General features: G+C 39.8%; 1 protein-coding gene across 4 annotated transcripts in view; it reads left to right on the forward strand.

The window, feature by feature from the left end:
• The window catches only part of IMMT (inner membrane mitochondrial protein), a 138,739-nt gene that overhangs the window by 28,448 nt on the left and 84,853 nt on the right, over positions 1-25,438 (forward strand). The window contains exons 3-9 of one of the 4 annotated variants that reach the window (XM_053704263.1): positions 3,005-3,194; positions 4,536-4,647; positions 18,757-18,888; positions 19,197-19,313; positions 20,933-21,069; positions 21,285-21,388; positions 21,727-21,862. In XM_053704263.1, the coding sequence (XP_053560238.1) occupies positions 3,005-3,194; positions 4,536-4,647; positions 18,757-18,888; positions 19,197-19,313; positions 20,933-21,069; positions 21,285-21,388; positions 21,727-21,862 (928 nt within the window). Of the gene's footprint in view, positions 1-3,004; positions 3,195-4,535; positions 4,648-18,756; positions 18,889-19,193; positions 19,314-20,932; positions 21,070-21,284; positions 21,389-21,726; positions 21,863-25,438 lie in introns of all 4 variants that reach the window. The other 3 variants (XM_053704264.1, XM_053704265.1, XM_053704262.1) reach the window with 3 other exon arrangements.

Genomic DNA, 25,438 nt, shown 5'->3' on the forward strand with positions numbered 1-25,438 from the left:
AACCACAGGTAAAGGATACAACTTCTTAAACCTAGAAGAAGGGTTAAAAGAGGAACCAAGTTTAGACCATTCTTTAGCAATCATATTGGAGATAGCATCTGTAATAGGAAAAACTTCAGGAGTAACCTCAGAAGTCTTAAATACAGAATTGAAATGATTATTAGCTTTGCTATCAGGAGGACTAGACTCCTCAATACCCAAAGTAAACAATACTTCCTTTAATAGAGAACGAATATGTTCAATTTTAAATAAAAAAGATTTGTCAATTTCTGTCTCTGATGCAGGATCCTCTGAGTCAGAGGAACCCTCATCAGTAGAGGATATTTTAGTATGCTGTCGGTCAGTACAAAATTCATTAGATCTATGACAAGTTTGGAAAGACCTTTTTGCGTTTATTTGAAGGCAGAATAGCAGTCATAGCCTTCTCTATTGCTGCAGCAATAAAAAATGTCATATCTGCAGGAATATCAGGTACATTAGACTGAGAAGGAATAACAGTAGATGTATTTGTACTCATAGAAACATTATCAGCATGTAATAATTTGTCATAACAAATGACACATAATTGAGCTGAAGAAATAAGATTAGCTTGTTTAAAACAAACACACTTAGATTTGGTAGAATTGTGTTCAGGCAGCTTAGTTCCTACAGTAACATCAGAGGCAGGATCAGTTTGAGAATCTTGCAAAATGTAACAAAAAAGAAAAATGAACAGTTAAACAAAATATCCTATTTCCTCAGCAGTTTCAGGAATGGGGAAAAATGCTTATGATAAAATTCTTTTACACAAAGTAAAATCAAAAGCAAGCATCATAGCTCTCTATAATATGAGAGCAGCGAGCATTAGAGGGAGAGGCTTAATAAAACAAATGTTGGCGCCAAGAACGACGCACTGAAAAGACGCAACTCGCGTCAGAACAGGTGCGACTTCGCACCAAAAATGACGCAATGAAATGATGCAACTCGCGTCACAACAGGCGCTATCTCGCGCCAAAAATGATACAACTCACGTCACAGCAGGTGCGATTTCGTGCCAAAAATGACGCAATAAAATGATGCAATTTGCGTCATTGCGAGCCTACTGTTAAGATTCCATGTTAACAGCTAACCGAGACCCCAGGTAAGAAAAAAATAGCTAAATTCTCCCATAAACATAATTTCCATTCTGAAACTGTGTGACTGCAAAGTGAAATATTAACAGACCTGACTCATGGCTAATATATGCAATATACACTAAGAACTTTATAATATAAAGTGCCTTTCATAGCTGAGAGTGTCTTAAAAATGATATATACTTACCAGAAGACACCCATCCACATATAGCAGACAGTCAAACCAGTACTGAAACATATCGGCAGAGGTAATAGTAGGGGAGTATGTCAATCTGTAAAGAGAGGCAGCAAATGAATCCCTGCGACCGAATTTACAGAGATTTCCCATAGGCGAATACATGGTGTCATCAGGCAATACTCCCTTCACATCCCTCAGACAAACACTGTACTTACAGAGGAACTGGGCTTCAGTATGCTTAGAAGCGCCTTTCACAGAAGAAATCAAGCACTTCATGCTTCACCACCTCCTAAGGATGCAAAGTTTGTAAAAACTGAGGGATGAGTGAGATGGGAGGTGTATTTATAGGCATTTGAGGTTTGGGAAACTTTGCCCCCTCCTGGTAGGAATGTATATCCCACTAGCTCATGGACTCTTGCCACCTATATGAAAGAAACCAGTAATAACTTTTACAAGAGGCATTTTTGCTAATGGAAGTATTTTGCAAAAATGCTTCTGTTTCAAATTGAAATGCATTTGTACACATTTCAGTTTTGACTTTTTTATCCCTTTAATCTGGTGCTTTAAATATGGTGACACAGATGAAAGCTTGATGTTAAATATGGTTTTATTTAATATTATAATACATACAAAAACAACATTCCTTACAAAAAGAAAGGAATAGGAAAAAAAAAGGTAAAAGAAAATATCAGTCAATCGCAAACCATACATTATTCCAGAATCCATCATAATTAAGAAAATAAATACTTATCTACTTCCTAATTTAATGGCCTCTACTCCATAAATGCTTAAAATGGTCCAACTGCATAGAGAAGGGAAAAAAGTTATTCACACCTTCGTGATACAAGATCCATGGAATAATTCTCGTGGAATAAAATGTGAAAAATAAAAATAAATGACATCTTTGTGATATAACATCCATTAAATAATTGACAATAATATAAGAATAAAATAAGAATTAATATGAATTAAATTATGTTAAATATGTTAGAAGAAAATCTATTTGTGAAAGTAAATGCAAGTAGAAGTTATAACATTTGAGTGCTGTGATTAAAAGATTTAAGTTGTTGTTGGTTTAAAACAGATATTTAATTTGCTGCCACCTATTTCTAGGGAGCAAACTACTTTAGTGGATATGTTTAATGCGAAGGCTACATACAATGTTGGTGTCTAATCTACCCTCCCTAGCCTTGAACCTAAATGATACGGTACCTATAAACCATTACTTGTTTTCATGAGTTTGAACCTAAATGATACGGACCTATAAACCATTACTTGTTTTCATGAGTTTGAACCTAAATGATACGGACCTATAAACCATTACTTGTTTTCATGAGTTTGAACCTAAATGATACGGTACCTATAAACCATTACTTGTTTTCATGAGTTTGAACCTAAATGATACGGACCTATAAACCATTACTTGTTTTCATGAGTTTGAACCTAAATGATACGGTACCTATAAACCATTACTTGTTTTCATGAGTTTGAACCTAAATGATACGGTACCTATAAACCATTACTTGTTTTCATGAGTTTGAACCTAAATGATACGGTACCTATAAACCATTACTTGTTTTCATGAGTTTGAACCTAAATGATACGGTACCTATAAACCATTACTTGTTTTCATGAGTTTAAATAACAGGTCACTAAAGCTGTCGTGTAAACAAATCTGACTCTCGGATAATACATTTTCTTTTCTCTCCCACAGGCTCTCTGCTGGAAAGATCATAGGTGGAGGCCTCCTTGTTGCAGGTGGCGGCGTTGGGGGCACAGTTCTATATGCCAGCTGGGATCCACGATTCAGAGACAATGTTGAAAAGTCTATACCCTACTCAGAGAAACTCTTTGAGCTTGCACTTGGGCCTGCACCATACAATTTTCCTGTGCCAAAAAAATCTGTAAGTGCCATAACGTATTGTGATTGCAGCTTAAAAAAAAACAAAACACTGGTAGAGAGAGATTCTCTGTGCTGAAGTAGTATAAGCTCTTTAGTCTAATGGAAGCTTCCTTTATGCTTCATAACAAAGGTATTCGGGGGGGGGGGGATAGAGAAAAGAGCGCTGGGTAGCTGATACCAAAATGGGGAGACAGAGATTATCTCTGGCAAGTAAGTTTCTATCAGAATAGTATTTTTACTGATAATCTTATTGAGTGTAGAAATCTAAATACTATTGTTGCAAAACCGTGTTCAAAACTGTTTTATGCACACATATGATAGATTGTATTATGTTCTTAAATATATATACTTAATATGACTTAAAAAAGACAGTATATGTACTTAATATGTACTTAAAAAAGACAGTTTAAAAATCAAACAGTTAAAGATCAAAACTTGTGCTTTAAAAAATCATAAAAATGTCATTAACATCCCAAAACTAAAGTTCATAAAATAGTATGAAGAGGAATATTTTGTGTTGCGGCCGCAGCCTTTATCGGTTTCCAAAAGAGCACTGGTTATGGATAAGCCTGTTAGTGTTGCAGGTGTCTACAAATTTTTTTTTGGGATTCTGACCTTAGTACCCCTTAAGTATGTTATTGGCAGTCAAATGTCCTCCTGGAATCCTAAGTATAGTCTTTGGGGTTCTCGGGTTCCAAATCCACCCTTTTCCTGAATGTTTTGGTTTCAGTTTGACGTATTCGTACTCCAGACGGGGATCTTCGATTGGGATCTATATTTTCTTTAGCGGGGATTCCCACTTTACCCGCGGTCCAATCCACCCGTGGTCTGCAGTGTTTCTTGTAGGGCTTAGTCTCTGCCCGTAATTCGTCAATGTTGTGAGGAGTCTTTTTCCCTTTTAGCGAATATGCCGGTCTTGGAGCGTTTCAAAACAGCGTGTCTCTGCTTCTGGCTTGACTGTGCTCCGCCTTCCTGTGAGCATAACTGCCTAAGTTGCTGCTGAACTGCTCTACGGCACCTCTCTGGGTTAACAGTAGTGAAATGTCCACCTGCAATTGCCACTTGCGATGTTGCATTGCATGGCGAAATTTAACAACCAATTGCGCTAGAGCAGAAAATGTCAGTCACTCCGAACGATTAAGTGTCAGGGTGATTTATCTCACCTCCTCTGAGGTGGCGAAGAGGCAAAAAAAAGCAATAAAATATGTGGCAGCAGGCTCACTAATAGCCATTTTTTTGTATACAGATCTTTTGCAGATTAACATTTCCTTGCTGATATATGCTTTGCTTATATTAAAATGTCCATAATCTCTGTTTAAGTAAATAACATGATTTGTTTCAGGCAACATCCGCTCCCCTTAAAATTTCCACAGTTGAAGAGGTAATGAAGGAGTCCAAACAGCCTAAGAAAGAAAAGACTGAGCCTCTGATATCTGCTGGTGAACGTACAGAAGGTAATAACAGAGCTTTTGCTAATACAGAGTGCGGGGTCTACTAATGGCTCATATGATTACAATAGCTGTGTAACACTGGGCACTGCTATTCATTATAAAAATAATTTTACACTGTCTGGGATAATAAGTTACATACTTGTGAGGTGCTCCTAGGGTGGACTGAGAGTTAATTAAATATGACTGGGTACACAAAAGAATATAGATAGATGCAGGGGCGTCATCTTGTTCTGCTGAAGCAAGTGTATCTGCTGCTTCTGTATAACTATAAACAGAAAGAGAAACAGTCTGCCAGGAACGAACAGCCGCTCAGTGGCTTGGTTACCACCTGAGATAAGCTTCTTTTAGCCCAATTGTGCTTTTCACAGAGGAAAACTTTCCGGAAGTAAATCAGTCTGATCCTGCCTAACCAGGTTAGTCCAGCCCCAAAATACCAGGCAATTCTCCTCTGAACAAGGGAAATGGCTACCCCAGACAATTGGTGCAGCCATATCCCTCTAAGCACATTGGGAAATGAGTCCACATCTGGTTTCCCCATCACACTTAGGGAGACTTAGGTCATAATACAAATTAAACAGAGAAGCAGTCTGATTGTTTGTTCCTGAGAGTGCACTTCTCTCTGTGTGTATTAGGTCTCTCTAAGGGAAAAAGGGGCAATCGGACATGGACTCCTTGCTCGGTGTGCTTAGAGGAATATGGCTCCAACTCACTGACGCGAGGCCCAATGAAGGCCAAAATAATTGTCTAGGGTTGCCGTGTTTCTTGTTCAGAGAGGAATTGCCTGATATTTCTTTGCTGGATTGACCTTATTAGGCTTGATCAGACGGATATACTACTGAAAAGAAACTGCACCCAGGTGGTAAATCACCATAGAGCAAGCTATCAATGGTATTGAGCTGGTTGTTAGTTCCTGTGAGTGCGCTTCTTTCTGTGTATTAACTCTCCCTAAGGGAAAAAGAAAATTTATGCTTACCTGATAAATTTGTTTCTTTTTAGACATGATGAGCCCACAGATTTCATCCTTACTTGTGGGTTTATGCCTCCTGGTCAGCAGGAGGAGGCAAAGAGCACCACAGCAGAGCTGTATATATAGCTCCTTCCTTCCCTCCCACTCCAGTCATTTGACCGAAGTTAGGAAGAGAAAGGAAAAGCCAAGGTGCAAAGGTGTCTGAAGTTTACAAAAATTAATAACCTGTCTCATAGAACAGGGCGGGCCGTGGACTCATCGTGTCTAAAAAGAAACAAATTTATCAGGTAAGCATAAATTTTCTTTTCTTTTTAAAGACGCGATGAGTCCACGGATTTCATCCTTACTTGTGGGATACAATACCAAAGCTAGAGTACACGGATTAAAAGGGAGGGACAAGACAGGGAACCTAAACGGAAGGCACCACTGCTTGAAGAACCCTTCTCCCAAAAACAGCCTCAGCTGAAACAAAGGTATCAAATTTGTAAAATTTAGAAAGTGTGAAGAGAGGACCAAGTTGCAGCCTTGCAAATCTGTACAACATACAGCATAAGCAAGAAATGGCAACAAAAAATACATTTTTTCCACAATAACAACTTAATATCTATGTAATGCGTAGGCTCAAATGGAACCCCTTGAAGAACTTTAAGAACTAAATTCAAACTCCATGGATGTCAGGAACCTAGCTCCTTCTAGGACCCAGCGGAATCCTTCAAGCAACAAACTTGCAGCTTGCCTTTAAAAACCACCCCAAATCAATTCTCTTTGCTTAGTAATTTGGAGTACAAGGCTACCCTATTTACCTGAGCCTAACTACTTTGAATAACTTGTTTCCTGAACTTTTTTTCCTCACAGGAACTTTTTGATACTTTGTTCAACTTTAACTGGAATTCATCCAAACAACTGCAGTGTTCATTAACTTAGGAGCTGACATGCAATCAATTGAATGAACTGCCTGAACCAAACTGCAAGTATTATTCTATGTGTTCTAATGCTTTGTTACTTGGAGAACTTTCACTGTGTAGTTTGTATTTAAAGGAGAGTTACCACAGAACTTGTCACTGAAAATCTGGCTTTAACCCTTATTGAAACATCCTGACTGCAGATTAATAAACAACACAGCTTCCACAGTGAAACTGGAACTTCCACAGAACAGGCTGTGCATTCATTACAGCTCTGCCACACTACAAGTGCAACACAAGACAAGGTACAAGTAATCTCTGCAAATAAAATAGCAATACTGCATGAGCATATGTATAACTGTTAACAGAACCTGGTTACTAGTTAACTATTTATGTGTTACACTGCATAAGACTCTGAGAGTTAATAGAACCATTACTACACCTGCAACTTAAGAACTAAAGCTAACTTAATATTGAGAGCAATTTCTACAAATCCTATTCAAGTTTGCTTACCCCTAACTGCATAATCTGGGGTGTGGCAAAATAAACCACTAAACTATCACTATTAGGTGAGAATATCACTAAGCCATAGTGATATTCCTTTACAATAGTGAAACAAAACAATTATTAATAAATTAAGATCTGTGAATTGTGTTCCATCGTTAACTTTATATTTGTAGCCTGACATATTACTAAGCCTTAAAAATGGAGCCACCAGATCTACCACAGATAGTTTACAACCTCTCCCAAAAGGTTGATCAGCTTGCTCAGGCGGTTCATGATTTACAAATTGAAAATCAGTCTTTAAGGGGAATTATAAGAGACTCACTTACTACTCATACTGGACCACCTCAGCAAACACCTGAACCTTCAGTTTCACTACCAGAGCTCTTTTCTGGAAACAGGAAGCAGTATAGGCAGTTTAAGAATTCATGTCATTTACTTTATAATCTACGACCTCACAGTTATCCCACAGAGAGGATCAAGGTATTCAGTACTATTTCATTCCTGAGGGGTGAGCCAAGAATCTGGGCTGACAATCTGTGCGAACATAATGACCCAGTGCTAGGATCCCTTTCTGATTTTTTCACATGTATGGATGATCTTTTTCACGACACTGATGTACAAATGTCCGCTGAAGCCTCCATGAGGAACCTTAAGCAAGCCAAGAGACCCGTGGAGGAGTACATCACGGAATTCAAATTATACGCAGCTGATTCGGAATGGAGTCAGATTGCACTTCGAAACCAGTTCCGTTTAGGCCTCTCGGAGAGCTTGAAAGATGAAATCGCCAGGATAGAACTCCCAAAAACCCTAGAAGGAATGATGAATGCTGCAAAACAATTGGATCGCAGACTGCGAGAAAGGAAGGCAGAAAGGTTTTCTGCAGATGTCCGACCAAAACCTTCTATCTATTCCCCACCTCAACCAACCCAACATAGTAAACAAACAGCTGTTCCCATGGATATCGGAATAGCCCGTGGTCCTTTAACAACAGAAGAAAGATACCGCAGGAAGAGTAATAATCTGTGCATGTATTGCGCCAATCCTACACATTCAGTCCAGGAGTGTCCCATTTTACAGAAAAACAAGAAATGTAAGTTCAAAGTTACAAGTTATTTATTAAACACCACTAAACTTAAAACTTATTGCATGTTAACTCTCTCCATACAGTGGGACCAAGATCAGCTGACTACTGAAGCCATCATAGACTCGGGAGCTTATGGATGCTTTATTGATTATAATGTTGTAAAGCAAAATAAAATACCCCTTATAAAAAAGCATACTCCATTTTCTTTTCATATGATTGACGGTTCAGAACCTAAAACTGGCCCTATCACACACCATACCACACCGTTAACAGTTACTACAGCAGGACACACAGAACACCTCTCATTTGATGTTGTCTCGTCACCACATTTCCCAGTGGTTTTGGGTATTAGTTGGCTCAAATTACATAATCCAGTTATCCACTGGTCACTATCTTCCATAAAATTTGATTCAGTCTATTGTAAAACAACATGTTTCCACAAACATGTTCTACTCCAGACCGAAATAGCTACAGAAAAACCTGAGTTGCAAATTCCTTCACCTTATGCAGATTTCAAGGATGTATTCAGTAAAGTAGAAGCTGAGAACTTGCCTCCTCATCGTGCATACGATTGTCCAATACAACTTCAACCTGGTTCTTCCATCCCTTATGGACACTTGTACCCTCTCTGCAAGCCAGAATTGGATCATTTAAAGGAGTATCTCGAAGAAAATTTACGGAAAGGATTTATCAGAGCATCAACATCACCAGCAGGTGCCGGAATTTTTTTTGTGCGGAATAAGGATTCATCATTACGTCCCATAATCGATTACAGAGAACTCAACAAACGCACAATAAAAAATCGTTACCCACTCCCATTAATCCCAGAACTAATCGAAAGGTTATCTGAGGCAACTATATACACGAAACTCGATTTAAGGGGAGCCTATAACTTAGTGAGGATAAAAGAAGGACACGAATGGTTGACCGCATTCAGGACAAGGTATGGCCTTTATGAGTACCTTGTCATGCCGTTTGGACTGTGCAACGCACCCGCCACTTTTCAACACTTCATAAACGATGTGTTCAGAGATCTCTTAGACATCTGTCTTGTGATATACCTAGACGATATTTTGATTTATTCTAAAAATGAAACAGAACACAAAACACACGTGCGATGGGTACTGTCTAGGCTCCGAGAGCATAAACTGTATGCTAAGTTGGAGAAATGCATATTCCATACCAAGCATGTGTCATTCCTTGGATATGATATCTCACCAACAGGTATCACTATGCAAAAACAAAAAGTAGACGCTGTCAAAAATTGGTTAATACCCAAGTCCAGAAAGGAACTCCAAAAATTCCTAGGTTTTGCAAACTACTACAGGAAATTCATTAGAAACTTTTCCAAGATAGCAAAACCACTGACGAAATTAACCAGCATTAACTCATCTTATAACTGGGATCCAGACGCTAATTCAGCTTTTGAATATTTAAAGGATAGTTTTACATCAGCACCCATTCTAAGATTTCCGAACCCCGAACACCACTATGTGTTGGAAGTTGATTCCTCTGATTTTGCCTTAGGCTCAGTTCTCTCTCAACAGGAAACACCAAACGATCCCATCCATCCAGTTTCTTACTTCTCACAGATGATGTCAACAGCTGAAAGAAATTATTCCATAGGAGATAAAGAACTCCTCGCAATAAAAAGATCACTGGAACACTGGAGGCATCTTCTCGAAGGTACCAAGTTTCCTATTACCATTTTCACAGATCACAGGAACCTACTTTATTTAGAAAACAACAAAACTCTTTCAGCAAGACAGGTCCGTTGGAGTTTATTCTTCTCGCGCTTCAACTTCAATATTGTATATAGACCTGCCTCCAGGAATGGTAAAGCAGATGCTCTGTCTCGCCTACCTGAGAAACCTAAAACAACAACCCAAAATACCACTATCTTACCTACCGAATGTTTTGTAGGTCTAACCACCGATGTGATAACCGAAATCAAACGTCATTGTCTCAAGGAGCCGGAGCTACCTCACTCTTCTGTGCATAAGATTGATGACCTGTACTACCATGAAGGGAAATTATACATTCCCAAAGCATTGCGAATAAATTTGCTCAAGTTATACCATGACTCTCCATTAGCCGGACACCCAGGAATTTACCGAACCTTGGAACAACTTTCACGGGATTGTTGGTGGCCAAAAATGAAAGAATCCATCCGAGACTATATCTTAACTTGTGCCATTTGTGCCACTTCGAAATCCGAGAGAAGAGCTCCGTATGGATTATTAACTCCATTACCAGTACCGAAGAGACCCTGGTACCATCTATCGATGGATTTCATAGTGGATTTACCTGAATCAAATAAACAGACAACTATCCTAGTGGTCATAGATATATTTACTAAGATGGCCCATTTTGTGCCGTATCACAAAGTACCCACATCCTCTGAGACAGCACATTTATTCATAGATAACATACTCAAGCTACATGGGTTACCAAAGATAATAACCACCGATAGAGGAACACAATTCACCTCACATTTCTGGACAAAACTTTGTGACTTAACACAGATCGATCATCGTTTCTCGACATCATTTCACCCTCAGACCAATGGTCAATCAGAGAGACTGAATCAATGGCTGGAACAATATCTTCGGTGCTATTGTTCCTACCATCAAGAACATTGGATGAACTTCCTCTCCATGGCTGAATTTGCCTATAACAATGCTGTAAACTCATCTACAAAATGTACACCATTTTATGCAAATTATGCCTACCATCCAACAATATCTTTCATTGCAACAGACACCTTAAATTCACCCTTAATCGATGATCTACATGATTCCTTACAAGACAATTTCCGCTTAATTGAGGAGAACATAAAAAATGCTCAGCTCACTCAAAAGCATTATTACGACCTCAAGAGAAGACCACCACCTATATACGCCATAGGTGATCTCGTTTGGCTATCCACCAAAAACATGAAATTACAGATACCGAGTAAGAAACTCTCGGGTCTGTTCATAGGACCATTCCCTATAGTTAGAATTGTCAATGAAAACGCAATGACTCTTAAATTACCTGATAGTATTAAGGTCCACCCCACATTTCATGTGTCACTATTGAAACCATACAGAGCCACTCGTCACTCTCAACTCATTCTTCCACCACCTCCTCAGGCACTGGATCCAGACGAATATGAAGTGCATTCCCTGCTGGATTCCAGGTTCCATAGAGGTGAATTACAATATCTGGTACGCTGGAAAAATTATTCAGCTGATGACGACACATGGGAACCTGCAACCAATCTTAGAGCTCAACGGCTGGTCACTCTCTTCCATCGCAGAAATCCTAATCGTCCCAGACCGGCAACTGTGGGACCGTTGCCCTGAGTGGGGGGTCATGTCAGGAACCTAGCTCCTTCTAGGACCCAGCGGAATCCTTCAAGCAACAAACTTGCAGCTTGCCTTTAAAAACCACCCCAAATCAATTCTCTTTGCTTAGTAATTTGGAGTACAAGGCTACCCTATTTACCTGAGCCTAACTACTTTGAATAACTTGTTTCCTGAACTTTTTTTCCTCACAGGAACTTTTTGATACTTTGTTCAACTTTAACTGGAATTCATCCAAACAACTGCAGTGTTCATTAACTTAGGAGCTGACATGCAATCAATTGAATGAACTGCCTGAACCAAACTGCAAGTATTATTCTATGTGTTCTAATGCTTTGTTACTTGGAGAACTTTCACTGTGTAGTTTGTATTTAAAGGAGAGTTACCACAGAACTTGTCACTGAAAATCTGGCTTTAACCCTTATTGAAACATCCTGACTGCAGATTAATAAACAACACAGCTTCCACAGTGAAACTGGAACTTCCACAGAACAGGCTGTGCATTCATTACAGCTCTGCCACACTACAAGTGCAACACAAGACAAGGTACAAGTAATCTCTGCAAATAAAATAGCAATACTGCATGAGCATATGTATAACTGTTAACAGAACCTGGTTACTAGTTAACTATTTATGTGTTACACTGCATAAGACTCTGAGAGTTAATAGAACCATTACTACACCTGCAACTTAAGAACTAAAGCTAACTTAATATTGAGAGCAATTTCTACAAATCCTATTCAAGTTTGCTTACCCCTAACTGCATAATCTGGGGTGTGGCAAAATAAACCACTAAACTATCACTATTAGGTGAGAATATCACTAAGCCATAGTGATATTCCTTTACAATAGTGAAACAAAACAATTATTAATAAATTAAGATCTGTGAATTGTGTTCCATCGTTAACTTTATATTTGTAGCCTGACAATGGAGGAGCAATTGGTTTAAACACAGGCCTGATTCTAATCAAAGCCTGACAAAAGGGTTGAATATCTGGAACATCTGCCAGACGCTTGTGTAACAAAAAAGATAAGGCAGATATCTGACCCTTTAGGGAACTTTCTGATAAACCCTTCTCTAATCCTTCTTGGAGAAAAAGACAAAATCCTAGAAATCCTAACTACTCCCATGAGTAGCCCTTGGATTCACACCAATAAAGATATTTAAATGATGAAAGGGTCCCTGAATCAGAAGGTCCTTTCTAAACGGAAGCTTCCAAGGGGTAGAGACGACATCTCTACCAGATCTGCATACCAGATCCTGTGAAGACAGGCTGGAGCTATGAGAATCACTGAAACTCTTTTCCCGTCTGATCTGGACAATCACTCGAGGAAGGAGAGCAAATGGAGGAAAAAGATATGTTAGATTAAAGGACCAAGAGGCCGCCAGAGCATCTATCAGAGCCGCCTAAGGAACTCTGGATCTCGACCCGTACTACGGAAGTTTGGCGTTCTGGATGCTCTGAGATCCAACTCTGGCTGACCATATTTGAGGACCAGACTGGAGAACACATCTGGATGAAGACCCACTCCCCCGAATGAAAGGTCTGTCTGCTCAGAAAATCTGCCCCCCAGAAGGCCACTCCTGGGAAAAGAATCGTCGACAGACAACAAGAATGGGTCTCCACTCACTGAATTATTTCGGAGACCTCTGTCACCGCCAAGGAACTCCTTGTTCCTCCCCGATGATCGATGAGAAAAAACAATTGTCAACAGACAACAATAATGGGTCTCCACCCACCAAATTATTCTGGAGACCTCTGTCATTGCCAAGGAACTCCTTGTTCCACCCTGATGATTGATGTAGGTAAATGACATTATGTTGTCCGACTGGAACCTGGTAAACTGAACGAAGTCAGCTGAGGCCAGTCCAGGCGAGCATTGTAGATTGCATTCAGATCCAGAATGTTTAAGAGCAACAAAGATCCTGCCTGAGAACATATCCCCTGAGCCCTCAGAGAATCTCAAACTGCTCCTTACCCCAGAAGGCTGGCATGTATTGTCTGCAAAAAAATGTTCCCTGGGAGAGATGAGCTAGAGACTCCTTTGTCTCCCGTGCCAATAGAAGTCGAGGGACAAGTTCCTAATAATTTTTGAGCATGTCCAACTGCAGAGCTCTGAGATGAAAGCAAGCAAACTGGACGATGTCCATTACCCCTAACATCAGATCTATTAACTCCATGCACTGATCCACTAAAGGGCGAAGAGAAGATTGCAGAGCCAGACAAAATCGATAATCTTTAACTTCCCGACATCTGTCAGAAAAAACTTCATAGACAGAGAATCTATGATGGTCCCTATAAAGGTCACTCTTGTATGATGAACTAAAGAGCTCTTTTCTAGAGTCACCATCCACCCTTGTGACCGTAGGAAGGTCACTTGAGTGAGTTTGCTAGCTGAAAGGACGGTGCCTGAACTAGAATGTCGTCCAGATACAGCGCCACCGCAATGCCCTTTGAACGAAGTACTGCAAGCAGAGACCCCTGAAACGTTGAAGATTCTGGGAGCCGTGGCAAGACCTAAAGGAGAAACCACAAACTATAAATGTTTATTCAGAAAGACAAACCTTAAGAACCTGCGATGATCCCAGTGAAAGGGAACATGCAAGTGCGCGTCCTTTAATCCTTAAAGAACGAAAACGAATAGCTTCCCACTGGAAGGACGGCCCACTAAGAAATTTGAGTAGACTCTTGAAATCTAAAAGGTGGTCTGAAGGTTCCCTCCTGTTTTGGGAACCCCAACCCGATTGGGATATAAAACCCAGAACCGGTACCTGCATTGGAACTGGAACAATTATTCCCAGGTCAGAGAGGTCTCCTACACATTGTAAGAACGCCTCTCTCTGTGTCTGAACTACAGATAATCCTGAAAAAAACAAAACCTGCCTCAGGAGAGCTTTTGATCGAACCCAAGCCTGAGCAAGGGCGGAAAGTCTGCCCCTTACAAGATCTGATGCCGGATCGGGAGCATGTCCTTCATGTTGTCCTGATTCAATATCAGGCTATGGTCCATTCTTACTTTTTTTTTTTTTTTTTAATCTTTAAATTTACAAAAGACATTATTTCCCTCAAGCCAGGTCCCAACAGGGACTTCTCCTAGTAAGGAATCACTAAAGCTTAGACTTCGAGCATACCTCCGTAGAACAAGGGACCTATCCTCTAAGGGTATAGCAGTTCAATTATTCCAAGTGAAAACTACTCCGCCCCCTTCCTAGAAAATGTTTGTCCAGCCTCTTAGCTGTTAAATTTTGGGTTCAGTGTCCCTTTGTATTTGGTACTCGTAAAGCGCGGCTAATCACCCGTAAGGGTCTCAAGGCGCTGCTCATTTTGTCGACCTCGGAAGGATGAAAGGCTGAGTGGACCTCGCCGGGGATCGAACCTGCAACCCTTGGGTTGCTACAGAGCTCAGCCACAGTGCCTTAGCATGCTGAGCTATCTGTCTGTGTTGGGAAACAGTTTTGTAAACATAGGGTTTGCCTCCATCCTCATAGTAACTGGACGCACTAGTATAGATTACAGGTGGCCCTCAGTTTAGACGGTTCAATTTGCGCCGTTTCAGAATAACGCCCTTTCTTTTGCTATTGAAAAGCATTGACTGCTATTGAAAGCATTAGCACATGCATACATTAAAATAGCCAGTAGGTGGAGCTGTCCGCTTGTGTTTCAGCAAACACATGCAAAGAAAAGCAAGCCAGACATGATCAATGGATCAGCTTTCAAAGGAACAAGATCTAGCAGCCACTTCCCTTAGCTGCAGACTCAATGCTGAGAACTGTTTGCAGAAAAAGGCAAGTAAAAACGTTTTTGTTAATTAAACTTAGTTTGATGATGATACAGTCTGTTGTGTGATTGAACACAGGCAGGCTAATCAGTGTATAACCAGACCTGAGCAATGGAGCCGTTTTTTAAAGGAACAAGATCTAGCAGCCACTTCCCTTAGATGCAGACTCAATGCAGAGAACTGTTTGCAGAAAAAGGCAAGTAAAAAACGTTTTTCTTCATTAAACTTAGTGTGATGATGATACAGTCTGTTGTGTGATTAAACACAGGCAGGCTAATCAGTGTATAACCAGACCTGAGCAATGGAGCCATTTTTTAAAGGAACAAGATCTAGCAGCCACTTCCCTTAGCTGCAGAAAAATGCAAGTAAAAAAAAAAAACGTTTTTCTACATTAAACTTAGTTTGATGATGACACAGTCTGTTGTGTGATTATTTTGATAGTGTTCATTAAACTTAGATTGATGATGATACAGTCTGTGTTTGTGTGATTATTTTATTAGGTGCTGTTGGCAAATGTTTTTGTTTATTAAACTTAGTTTGATGATTCTACAATCTATTTTATTAGGTTTATAATGTTGTTTTCATTTCAAAGATTTAAAAATAATGTATTAGGTGTTACTTATGTCAATTTTGAGAGGGGCCTGGAACCTAACTCCCTCACTTCCCATTGACTTACATTATAAACTGGGTTTCAATTTACAACGGTTTCAATTTACAACCATTCCTTCTGGAACCTAACCCCGGCGTAAACTGAGGGCTACCTGTATATCGGAAATGTCATTACTGGACGTACTATGTTGTACAAATGGTCACCCAGGATAGCTAAAAAAAACTCCTAAAGTAACATTCCATCTGAGACTGAGAATTCTCTCACAGAGAATCCCAACGCATTTCCCTCCTTCAGTAACATGGAGGAGCCATGAGGAATAGCAACTACAAAATAATTCCTCTGATAATGCTTTCTACCTCATGGGAAAAAAACATATAATATATCATAACTCCGAGTGGAGTGAAAAAGGAAGCGCAGTGCACTTCATGCGGGCCATAAATTTTTGTGGGACACTATAGGAGAAAATTGTGGCATAACTTGACTATCCTCAACAGACTCCTAAACAGCAATCTCCTTAGGTAGTAGGTTCAGAAGAATATCTTAGTAAAATTTACACACAAAAAATGTTACTGACTTTTTAATCTTAAAATTAACATTATTGTTGTGTGCTTTTGCTCCATCCTAAGACACAAAGGATGAATAGACAAACAGCTGAAATTCTTCAATAGAATTTACACATACAAAACGTTACTGTCTCTTTAAATCCTAAAAATAATCTTATTTTTGTGTGCTTTTGTACCATCCAAAATCACAAAGGATGGATTAACAAATGAACAGCTGAAAGTCTGTAATAAATTCACACATAAAGAACGTTAATGTCTCTTTAAATCTTAAAGTAACTCTTTATTTTTTGTGTGCTTTTCCATCCAAAGTCACAACAGATGAATTAACATGAAATAGCTGAAATTCCTTTATAAAATTAGCAGCTAAACAAAAGTTACTGTTTCTTTAAATTTAAAACTGCAATGTTTTATTTTTGTATGCAGCAAACAAATAAACAGTGAAATAAAAGCAACTAAGAATACTAGCTGAATATTCCTAATGTTTATACATCCCTTCATGTACCCTTTTTAAGTCTGGAACACAACAATTGCAACAAATATTTGTACCATAGCTTTCGATAACCTGAAGTGATATGAAGGAAGTGCCCAATACAAAGCGCACACTTCTAAAGCTAGAATCCTCCGTTCCTTGCTATTGTATAGTATTGTAAGGATGAAGAAGTGTCTCTGGGGCCCTTTATAAAAATTAAAGTCCTCCGCTCCTCGCTATTGTAAAATAAGTGTAAGGAGGAATAAGTGTCCTTGGCGCCCTTTACTTTGGCGCCCTTTATAAACTCCGCCCCTCGTGCGCGTTGCACCAGATATCTTCCGGTCGCCATTGTTTATGTAAAGGCACCGGGAGGAACAATATAACGTTTGAGAAAGTGAAAATTGCAAATAAGAGCTGCTCAGCCTGCTGTCTCTCTAAGAACAGCCTTACCGGGAACAAGAGAACAGACTGAACAGTTTCTGAGTCGCAACAGCTGTTCAGTCAGTCTATTCCTCTAGAGCCCATAAATTGACACCCAAATTTTGTCTCACGGTCAGCTCTAATATGTGAATAAGACCGCAGGAGATGAGATCCGTGTCGCCAGTGTCTGCATTCCAGCTGCCATAAAGTCTCCTGATAGATGAAGGAGAAACTGAGCCCAAATTTGATGAGGCAGAAAAAAAGTCAGCACTTTCCTCATTTTTTGCCTGGAAGCAAGGCAGTTCCCAGGTTTAGGAGGTCCTCTCCCTCCCATGGCCCTGTAAATAAACAAAAATCCTGAATAAAATCCCTCAGGTTTTCTTGGTAAGGGCAGCAGAAAATGAGAGGCGCAGTGAGAATTATGTCCCACCAGTTCCCATTGCTCTAAAGCCACCAAATGCTCTACTGTAGAGACTGATATGGAATACGGCTACACCCTAGAACAAAGCAGCACTCTCTGGCACTGCTTTAAAAATAATAAACACTTGATTGAAGAATCTTTTCTAACACCTCACTTTACCTCTTCCTATCACTAACGTAGGCAAAGAGAATGACTAGAGTGGGAGGGAAGGGAGGAGCTATATATAAAGCTCTGCTGTGGTGCTCTTTGCCTCCTCCTGCTGACCAGGAGACGTAATCCCACAAGTAAGGATGAAATCCGTGGACTCATCGTGTCTTTAAAAAGAAAAGGGGCAACCGGATGTGGACTCCTTGCTAAGTGTGCTTAGAGGAATATGGCTACATCTCACTGATGTGGCCCAGCGTAGGCCGAAACGATTGTCTGGGGTTGCTGTGTTCCTTGTTCAGAGAGCAATTGTCTGGTATTTCGGCGCTTGACTGACCTTATTAAGCGGGATCAGACTTATATACTACAGGAAAGTTCTACTCTCTGAAAAGCATTACTGGGCTAAAAAGAAGCTGCACCCAGGTGGTAAATTGCCATAGGATAATCTAACGAGTTATTGAGCTGGTTGTTCGTTCCTGAGAGTGCGCTTCTCTCTGTGTGGGTTCTATATAGCTGTATTGCAGACGCTTTGTAAGTGTGTTTGGTCATGGCCACAATAATTAATGTAAATGCCACCATGTTTGTCAGTACCAATGTTTAGCAAGATGGCACAGATGAGGGCAACTCTACCTTTCCCTTGTATACAAAGGGACATGGGTAGCTCTACTCACATGCAGCCTTGTGTTCATATTGCTTATAGTCATTTAATATTTGTTGTTAAAAAAAACAAAAACTTGTAAATTAAAAATAAGATTATTGTTCCCTTAATGACATCCCTATATAAGCAGTTCCATATTATTAAGCTAGACAATTGCCTTATTGCCACTAACTATATTGATTCATCCTTTGTGATATCCATCCATACCTATTCCTTTAAAGCTCACTTTTAATTTCATAGCTTCTTCGCATGTAGCCCAAATAATTTCAGCGACTGGTGATTCGGTGTCTGTTCCAGCTTCAGCGGTACACGAAGATAATGCTCCCCCGATACCTGTAGATCACCATGCTGGATCTCCAACTGCCAGTTCTGGTAATGTGTTTTACCTAGTAATTTATCTCCTTGTATATGTGCACACTTACTAGCTGCTTTCACAGTTAATTTAAACGGTATGATTTGATTTTTATCTTCACACACATCAATAGTACAGTAGTTTATTCCTGCTATGGCTATTTTTAATTGCTGCAAATCAAAATATATTGTGTGTGTATGTATGTGTATATAATAAATAAATATGTATGTGTATATGTGTGTATATATATATATATATATATATATATATATATATATATATATATGTGTGTATATATATTTATATTTACTTTCTTTACTGATAGAAGCAGATCATTGCAAGGAGTGTGAGCACGAGGGTTCACACACCTTAAAAGAACGCCCTCCCGAAGAAGTGGCCGCACGCCTTGTTCAGCAGGAGAAGGCAGAGAGAGAAAAGATTGAATGTATGTAAAACTTTGTTTGATCTTATTTATCTATTTGCTTCTTCACCCTACAACATTCTGTATGCAGTTGATTTAATAGGGCATTGTATTTTTTTTTTTTCTCGCTCCCTATGTTTCATCAAAAAATTAAATAAAAATGTATTTTTTTTTTTTTTAGTCCTAAAAAAATGTTTTCAGATTTGGAGATGTGTCCCTCTTCACAAATAGAATTGTGGGTGCTTATCACTGAAGGCCATGATTATGGAGAGAAATCTCACAAAATCTTTGAGATTCTTTATTACGCATTAGGGTAATATAGGTGCCTCTCCTTCACACCCAGAACCCTGCATAACAAGATAAATGGCTCTCAAGATAAAATTTGTATTTTTTTTTTTTTTTTTTATGGACCTCACAGTACTGACAAGACTTCTTAGATAATCTCACCAGAGCAGAGAGCTTTAGATCGGTGCCCCTTAGCACCATATTAGCAACAAAAATAACTATTTAAATTCTTTTATTGTTCATGCCAGAATATTTCAATGCAGTTTTTTCTTATTGGCACATTTTTGAGTACAGTGTCCCTTTTAAATTAGGTTAGTGTGTCTTTGTTTGGTATCCTGTGATGTGTAAAATGTCCATGCGTACAAGGGCAATCTCTTACAGAACTTTTCGAAACCAGGGGTTTCCACAGTTTTTAAAAACATTTTTTTACATTTTCCCCTTTTTAAAGGGCCAGCAACACATTTCCACATGTTATTGATATAAAAAATATTAAATATATTGCTATACAAACAAAATTCCCAAATTATATGTATATATGTGTACACACGCACATACAAACTAATGCCACACAGAGATTAGGATTGTCAGAGAAGACATGCACATTATTTTTATTTTTTTAAAAATTTTTTGCACACAGTTGTCCACCCTGACACTGGCAGCACAAAAACATGTTAAATTCAGTGGACCATTTAATATATTTTTCTAACATTTGCTAAAGGGACACAAAGATCATAAACTTTCCATTAATAGACTAATTTAATTTATTGCAGTCTTTTAATAAAATGTTTTTAAAGTGTAAAAAAAAAAAGTACCCTTTGCCACCTGCCCATGTGTGGGTTAGCCTCTGTGACCTTTTGACACTGCTAGAAATTGCCAATCAATCTGTGTTTGCTTTTTGGGGCAGCAATGGGGATATTCTGACTTATGTACAGAGGGTTAAAGGTATTTTAGTGGTACCAGTCTATATTGACAGAGTATTATTTAATAATAATAAAATAATAGATTTATTTATTTTTAGTAACCATTCTGTTTCTTAGTTTTCATTTTAGCTCTATTTTTGTATTTTCCAAAAATATATTCTAACATATATTTATCTACAAAATTGTTTGGCTCTTTTCAAATTTCTAGCTGGTCTCTATTTTCTAAATCGTTGTCAGTCTTTCATTTCTGTTAGGTCTAAAATGAGCAAATAAAATAAGCAATCCGCTCTGGGTGCACAATTCTGATAATGTTGCATAGACAATAAAGGGACATGTACAGCTTATTAAAAATTACAGGGAGTACTTGAGGTCCAGGCTTTTGTAATTGTTTGCTTCTGTATGTATTGTGATAAATTTGTTTCTTGCTTCCTCTCACAGCTATTGCGGCAGTGCTGGAGGAGGCTCTTGGTAACACTGCCAGGGTTACCGTACAGGCCATAGCGTCCCAGGAGTCTGCTGTGCAAGCTGTTAATTTTCATGCACAGAAACTGAAAGAGGCTATGGATGACTCCCAGGTACAAAGCTGAGAAGTGATGCATTTATTCTTTTCTAAACTTGTCTTTTCCCTGTTGTTGAAACCATCTGCTCCTTAATGTATTGAGAAGTTGTATATCCACGTGCGTGTGTTTCTGAATGTCTTATTTGTTTGTAGATGTGTATGGTTGCCATCCTTTACAGTAAGCCTAACAATTGCTGATAACAGGATTTAATAGCAATTCTTTATTTCTAGATTACTTCAGAAAAAAAGTCCTTGCAGTGGCGCGAATTAGAAGATGCCTTAAAAGTTCGCAGCAAGGCTGTGGACGAGGCAGCTGATGCTCTTTTGAAAGCTAAGTTAGTATTTATAACAGTATATACTAACATCCATTAGTTTTTAGGGGCAAATCATATTCCATGAATTTTATAAGCTGTAACACCCAACATATGGTTATGAACAAGACCACTTTTAACTCGGCCTTGTTCACGAGTAAGGTGGCCGGGCCAGCTGGCTATATAAACAAGCTACTTTTTAAATTTCCCAAGATACCTAATCTTTTATTATTTTGTTTTAATGTTATGATTTTTTTTATATACAACACTTAAGACTTGTGGGGGGAGAGAAGATTTGTATTTACTCAGTAATGACGCGGTTCCTCACGGTTGCAAGTAAAAATCTTGCTTCTGTCACTCAGGGAGGAGATGGAGAGGCTGAAGAGTGTGATTGATAATTCCAAGAAGAACCTTATTGATGGAGCAAAACCACACATCATTTCAGCTGAGGAGAACCTGCATCGTATGATTGTCGACCTGGATAATGTGGTTAAAAAGGTGAATAGTTTAATTTTGTTCAGAATATGTTAATAATTAGGTCACTGCAGAGTTATTTAGTAAATACTATATGATGAAGTAAAACTAAACTTACATAATTCACATAAAGTGTACAATTTTAAACAACTTTTTTCTATTTACTTCTGTTTATCAAATTTGCTTCATTTTCTAGGTATCCTTTGTTGAAGAAGCAGCAATGCACTGCTGGGAGCTAGCAAAACACGTGGTACACCAATGACAAGAGGCATATGTGTAGCCATCAATCACCAGCACTAGTGCATTGCTGCTCCTGAGCCTGCTTAGGTATGCTTTCCAACAAAGGATATCTACAGAGCAAAAACAATTCAATTGTTTAGTAGGGCTGCAACTAACTATTATTTCTTTTTAAAGACACGATGAGTCCACGGATTTTATCCTTGTGGGATTACGCCTCCTGGTCAGCAGGAGGAGGCAAAGAGCACCACAGCAGAGCTGTTATATAGCTCCTCCCTTCCCTCCCACTTTTCATAATCTATTAATCGGGCCGATTTTTTTTCCTGCTTAATCGGATAAATAAAAAAATTCTATATTTAAAATAAAATCCACATATTGAGTGTTATAAATATAAACTTCAGACTGAAACTTTACATTAACACAACTGTTTGTCTGGTTGCAGAACACAATTTTAGAATCAAGCAAAAAAAAAAACCATAAACTGTTTCAAAAGAGGTAGACTATAACTATTTATAACATTATTTCTCTTGTAAGAGGTATCGAGTCCACGGATTCATCCATACTTGTGGGATATTCTCCTTCCTTACAGGAAGTGGCAAAGAGAGCACCCACAGCAGAGCTGTCTATATAGCTCCACCCCCCAGTCATTCGACCGAAGGCTAGGAAGAAAAACTCTAAGTACTAGGAAGGGTAAAGTGAGTGTGGTGACAAAAATCTAAACTTTTGAACATCCCTTTCAAAGGAAAGACCCTATTCGGGCCTGAACTGAAAGAGATTATTTCAGATATCACTGGAGGGAAAGGCCATGCCCTCCCTCAGGATAAAACAAATAAGATGAGGACCAAACAAAATAATTTTCTGAACTTCAAGGGTGGTCCCGCTTCCGCTTCCCCTGCTGCAAAGCAAGAGGGGAATTTTGCCCAATCCAAGTCGGTCTGGAAACCTAACCAGGCTTGGAACAAGGGTAAACAGGCCAAGAAGCCTGCAGCTGCCTCTAAGACAGCATGAAGGGGTAGCCCCCGATCCGGGACCGGATCTAGTAGGGGGCAGACTCTCTGTCTTCGCTCAGGCTTGGGCAAGAGATGTTCACGATTCCTGGGCTTTAGAAATTGTGTCCCAGGGATATCTTCTGGACTTCAAAGACTCCCCCCCCCCCAAGGGGGAGATTTCACATTTCTCAATTGTCTGCAAACCAGACAAAGAGAGAGGCTTTCTTACGCTGTGTAGAAGACCTACATACCATGGGATTGATCCGCCCAGTTCCAAAAGCGGAACAAGGGCTAGGGTTTTACCCAAACCTGTTTGTGGTTCCCAAAAAAGAGGGAACTTTCAGACCAATCTTGGATCTCAAAATTCTAAACAAATTCCTCAGAGTACCATCATTCAAGATGGAGACTATTCGGACTATTCTACCGTTGATCCAGGAGGGTCAATATATGACTACCGTGGACTTAAAGGATGCGTATCTACACATCCCTATTCACAGAGATCATCATCAATTCCTCAGATTCGCCTTTCTGGACAGGCATTACCAGTTCGTGGCCCTTCCCTTCGGGTTGGCCACAGCTCCCAGAATTTTCACAAAGGTGCTAGGGTCCCTTTTGGCGGTTCTAAGACCGCGGGGCATAGCAGTGGCGCCTTATCTAGACGACATCTTAATTCAGGCATCGACTTTCCAGCTAGCCAAGTCTCACACGGACATCGTGTTGGCTTTTCTGAGATCTCACGGGTGGAAGGTAAACAGAAAAAAGAGTTCTCTCTTCCCTCTCACAAGAGTTTCCTTCCTAGGGACTCTGATAGACTTGGTAGAAATGAAAATATTTCTGACGGAGATCAGAAAATCAAAACGCTTAACCACTTGCCGAGCTCTTCACTCCATTCCTCGGCCATCAGTGGCTCAGTGTATGGAGATAATCGGACTCATGGTAGCGGCAATGGACATAGTTCCTTTTGCCCGCCTACATCTCAGACCACTGCAACTATGCATGCTCAAACAGTGGAATGGGGATTATGCAGATTTATCTCCTCAACTGCATCTGGACCAGGAGACCAGAGATTCTCTTCTCTGGTGGTTGTCTCAGGACCATCTGTCTCAGGGAATGTGTTTCCGCAGGCCAGAGTGGCTCATAGTAACGACAGATGCCAGCCTGCTAAGCTAGGGTGCAGTCTGGAACTCCCTGAAAGCACAGGGCTTATGGTCTCGGGAGGAAACTCTCCTCCCGATAAACATTCTAGAACTGAGAGCGATATTCAATGCGCTTCAGGCGTGTCCTCAGCTAGCTGCGGCCAAATTAATCAGATATCAGTCGGACAACATCACGACTGTAGCTTATATCAATCATCAAGGAGGAACACAGAGTTCTCTAGCGATGATGGAGGTAACCAAAATAATCCGAAGGGCGGAGGATCACTCTTGCCATCTCTCAGCAATCCATATCCCAGGGGTAGAGAACTGGGAGGCGGATTTCCTAAGTCGTCAGACTTTTCATCTGGGAGAGTGGGAGCTCCATCCGGAGGTATTTGCCCAGCTGACTCAGCTATGGGGCACACCAGAATTGGATCTGATGGCGTCCCGTCAGAACGCCAAGCTTCCGTGTTACGGGTCCAGGTCCCGGGATCCCCAGGCGGTACTGATAGATGCTCTAGCAGTGCCCTGGTCCTTCAATCTGGCCTATGTATTTTACCGTTTCCTCTCCTCCCACGTCTGGTTGCCAGAATCAAGCAGGAGAGAGCTTCGGTGATTCTGATAGCACCTGCGTGGCCACGCAGGACTTGGTATGCAGACCTAGTGGACATGTCATCTGTTCCACTGTGGACTCTGCCAATGAGGCAGGACCTTCTAATCGAAGGTCCATTCCAGCATCCAAATCTAATTTCTCTGCGTCTGACTGCTTGGAGATTGAACGCTTGATTCTATCAAAGCGTGGTTTCTCTGAGTCGGTCATTGATACCCTGATTCAAGCTAGAAAGCCTGTCACCAGGAAAATCTATCATAAGATTTGGCGCAAATATCTTTATTGGTGTGAATCCAAGGGTTACTCATGGAGTAAGATTAGGATTCCTAGAATATTGTCCTTTATCCACGAAGGATTGGAGAAGGGATTGTCAGCTAGTTCCTTAAAAGGACAGATATCTGTTTGTCTATTCTTTTACACAAACGTCTGGCAAATGTCCCAGACGTTCAAGCGTTTAGTCAGGCCTTAGTCAGGATCAAGCCTGTATTTAAACCCGTTGCTCCGCCATGGAGCCTAAACTTAGTTCTTAAAGTTCTTCAAGGGGTTACGTTTGAACCTATGCATTCCATAGATATTAAGCTTCTATCTTGGAAAGTTTTGTTTTTAGTAGCTATCTCTTTGGCTCGAA

This window comes from Bombina bombina, chromosome 2 (assembly GCF_027579735.1).
Source record: "Bombina bombina isolate aBomBom1 chromosome 2, aBomBom1.pri, whole genome shotgun sequence".
Taxonomy (NCBI): domain Eukaryota; kingdom Metazoa; phylum Chordata; class Amphibia; order Anura; family Bombinatoridae; genus Bombina; species Bombina bombina.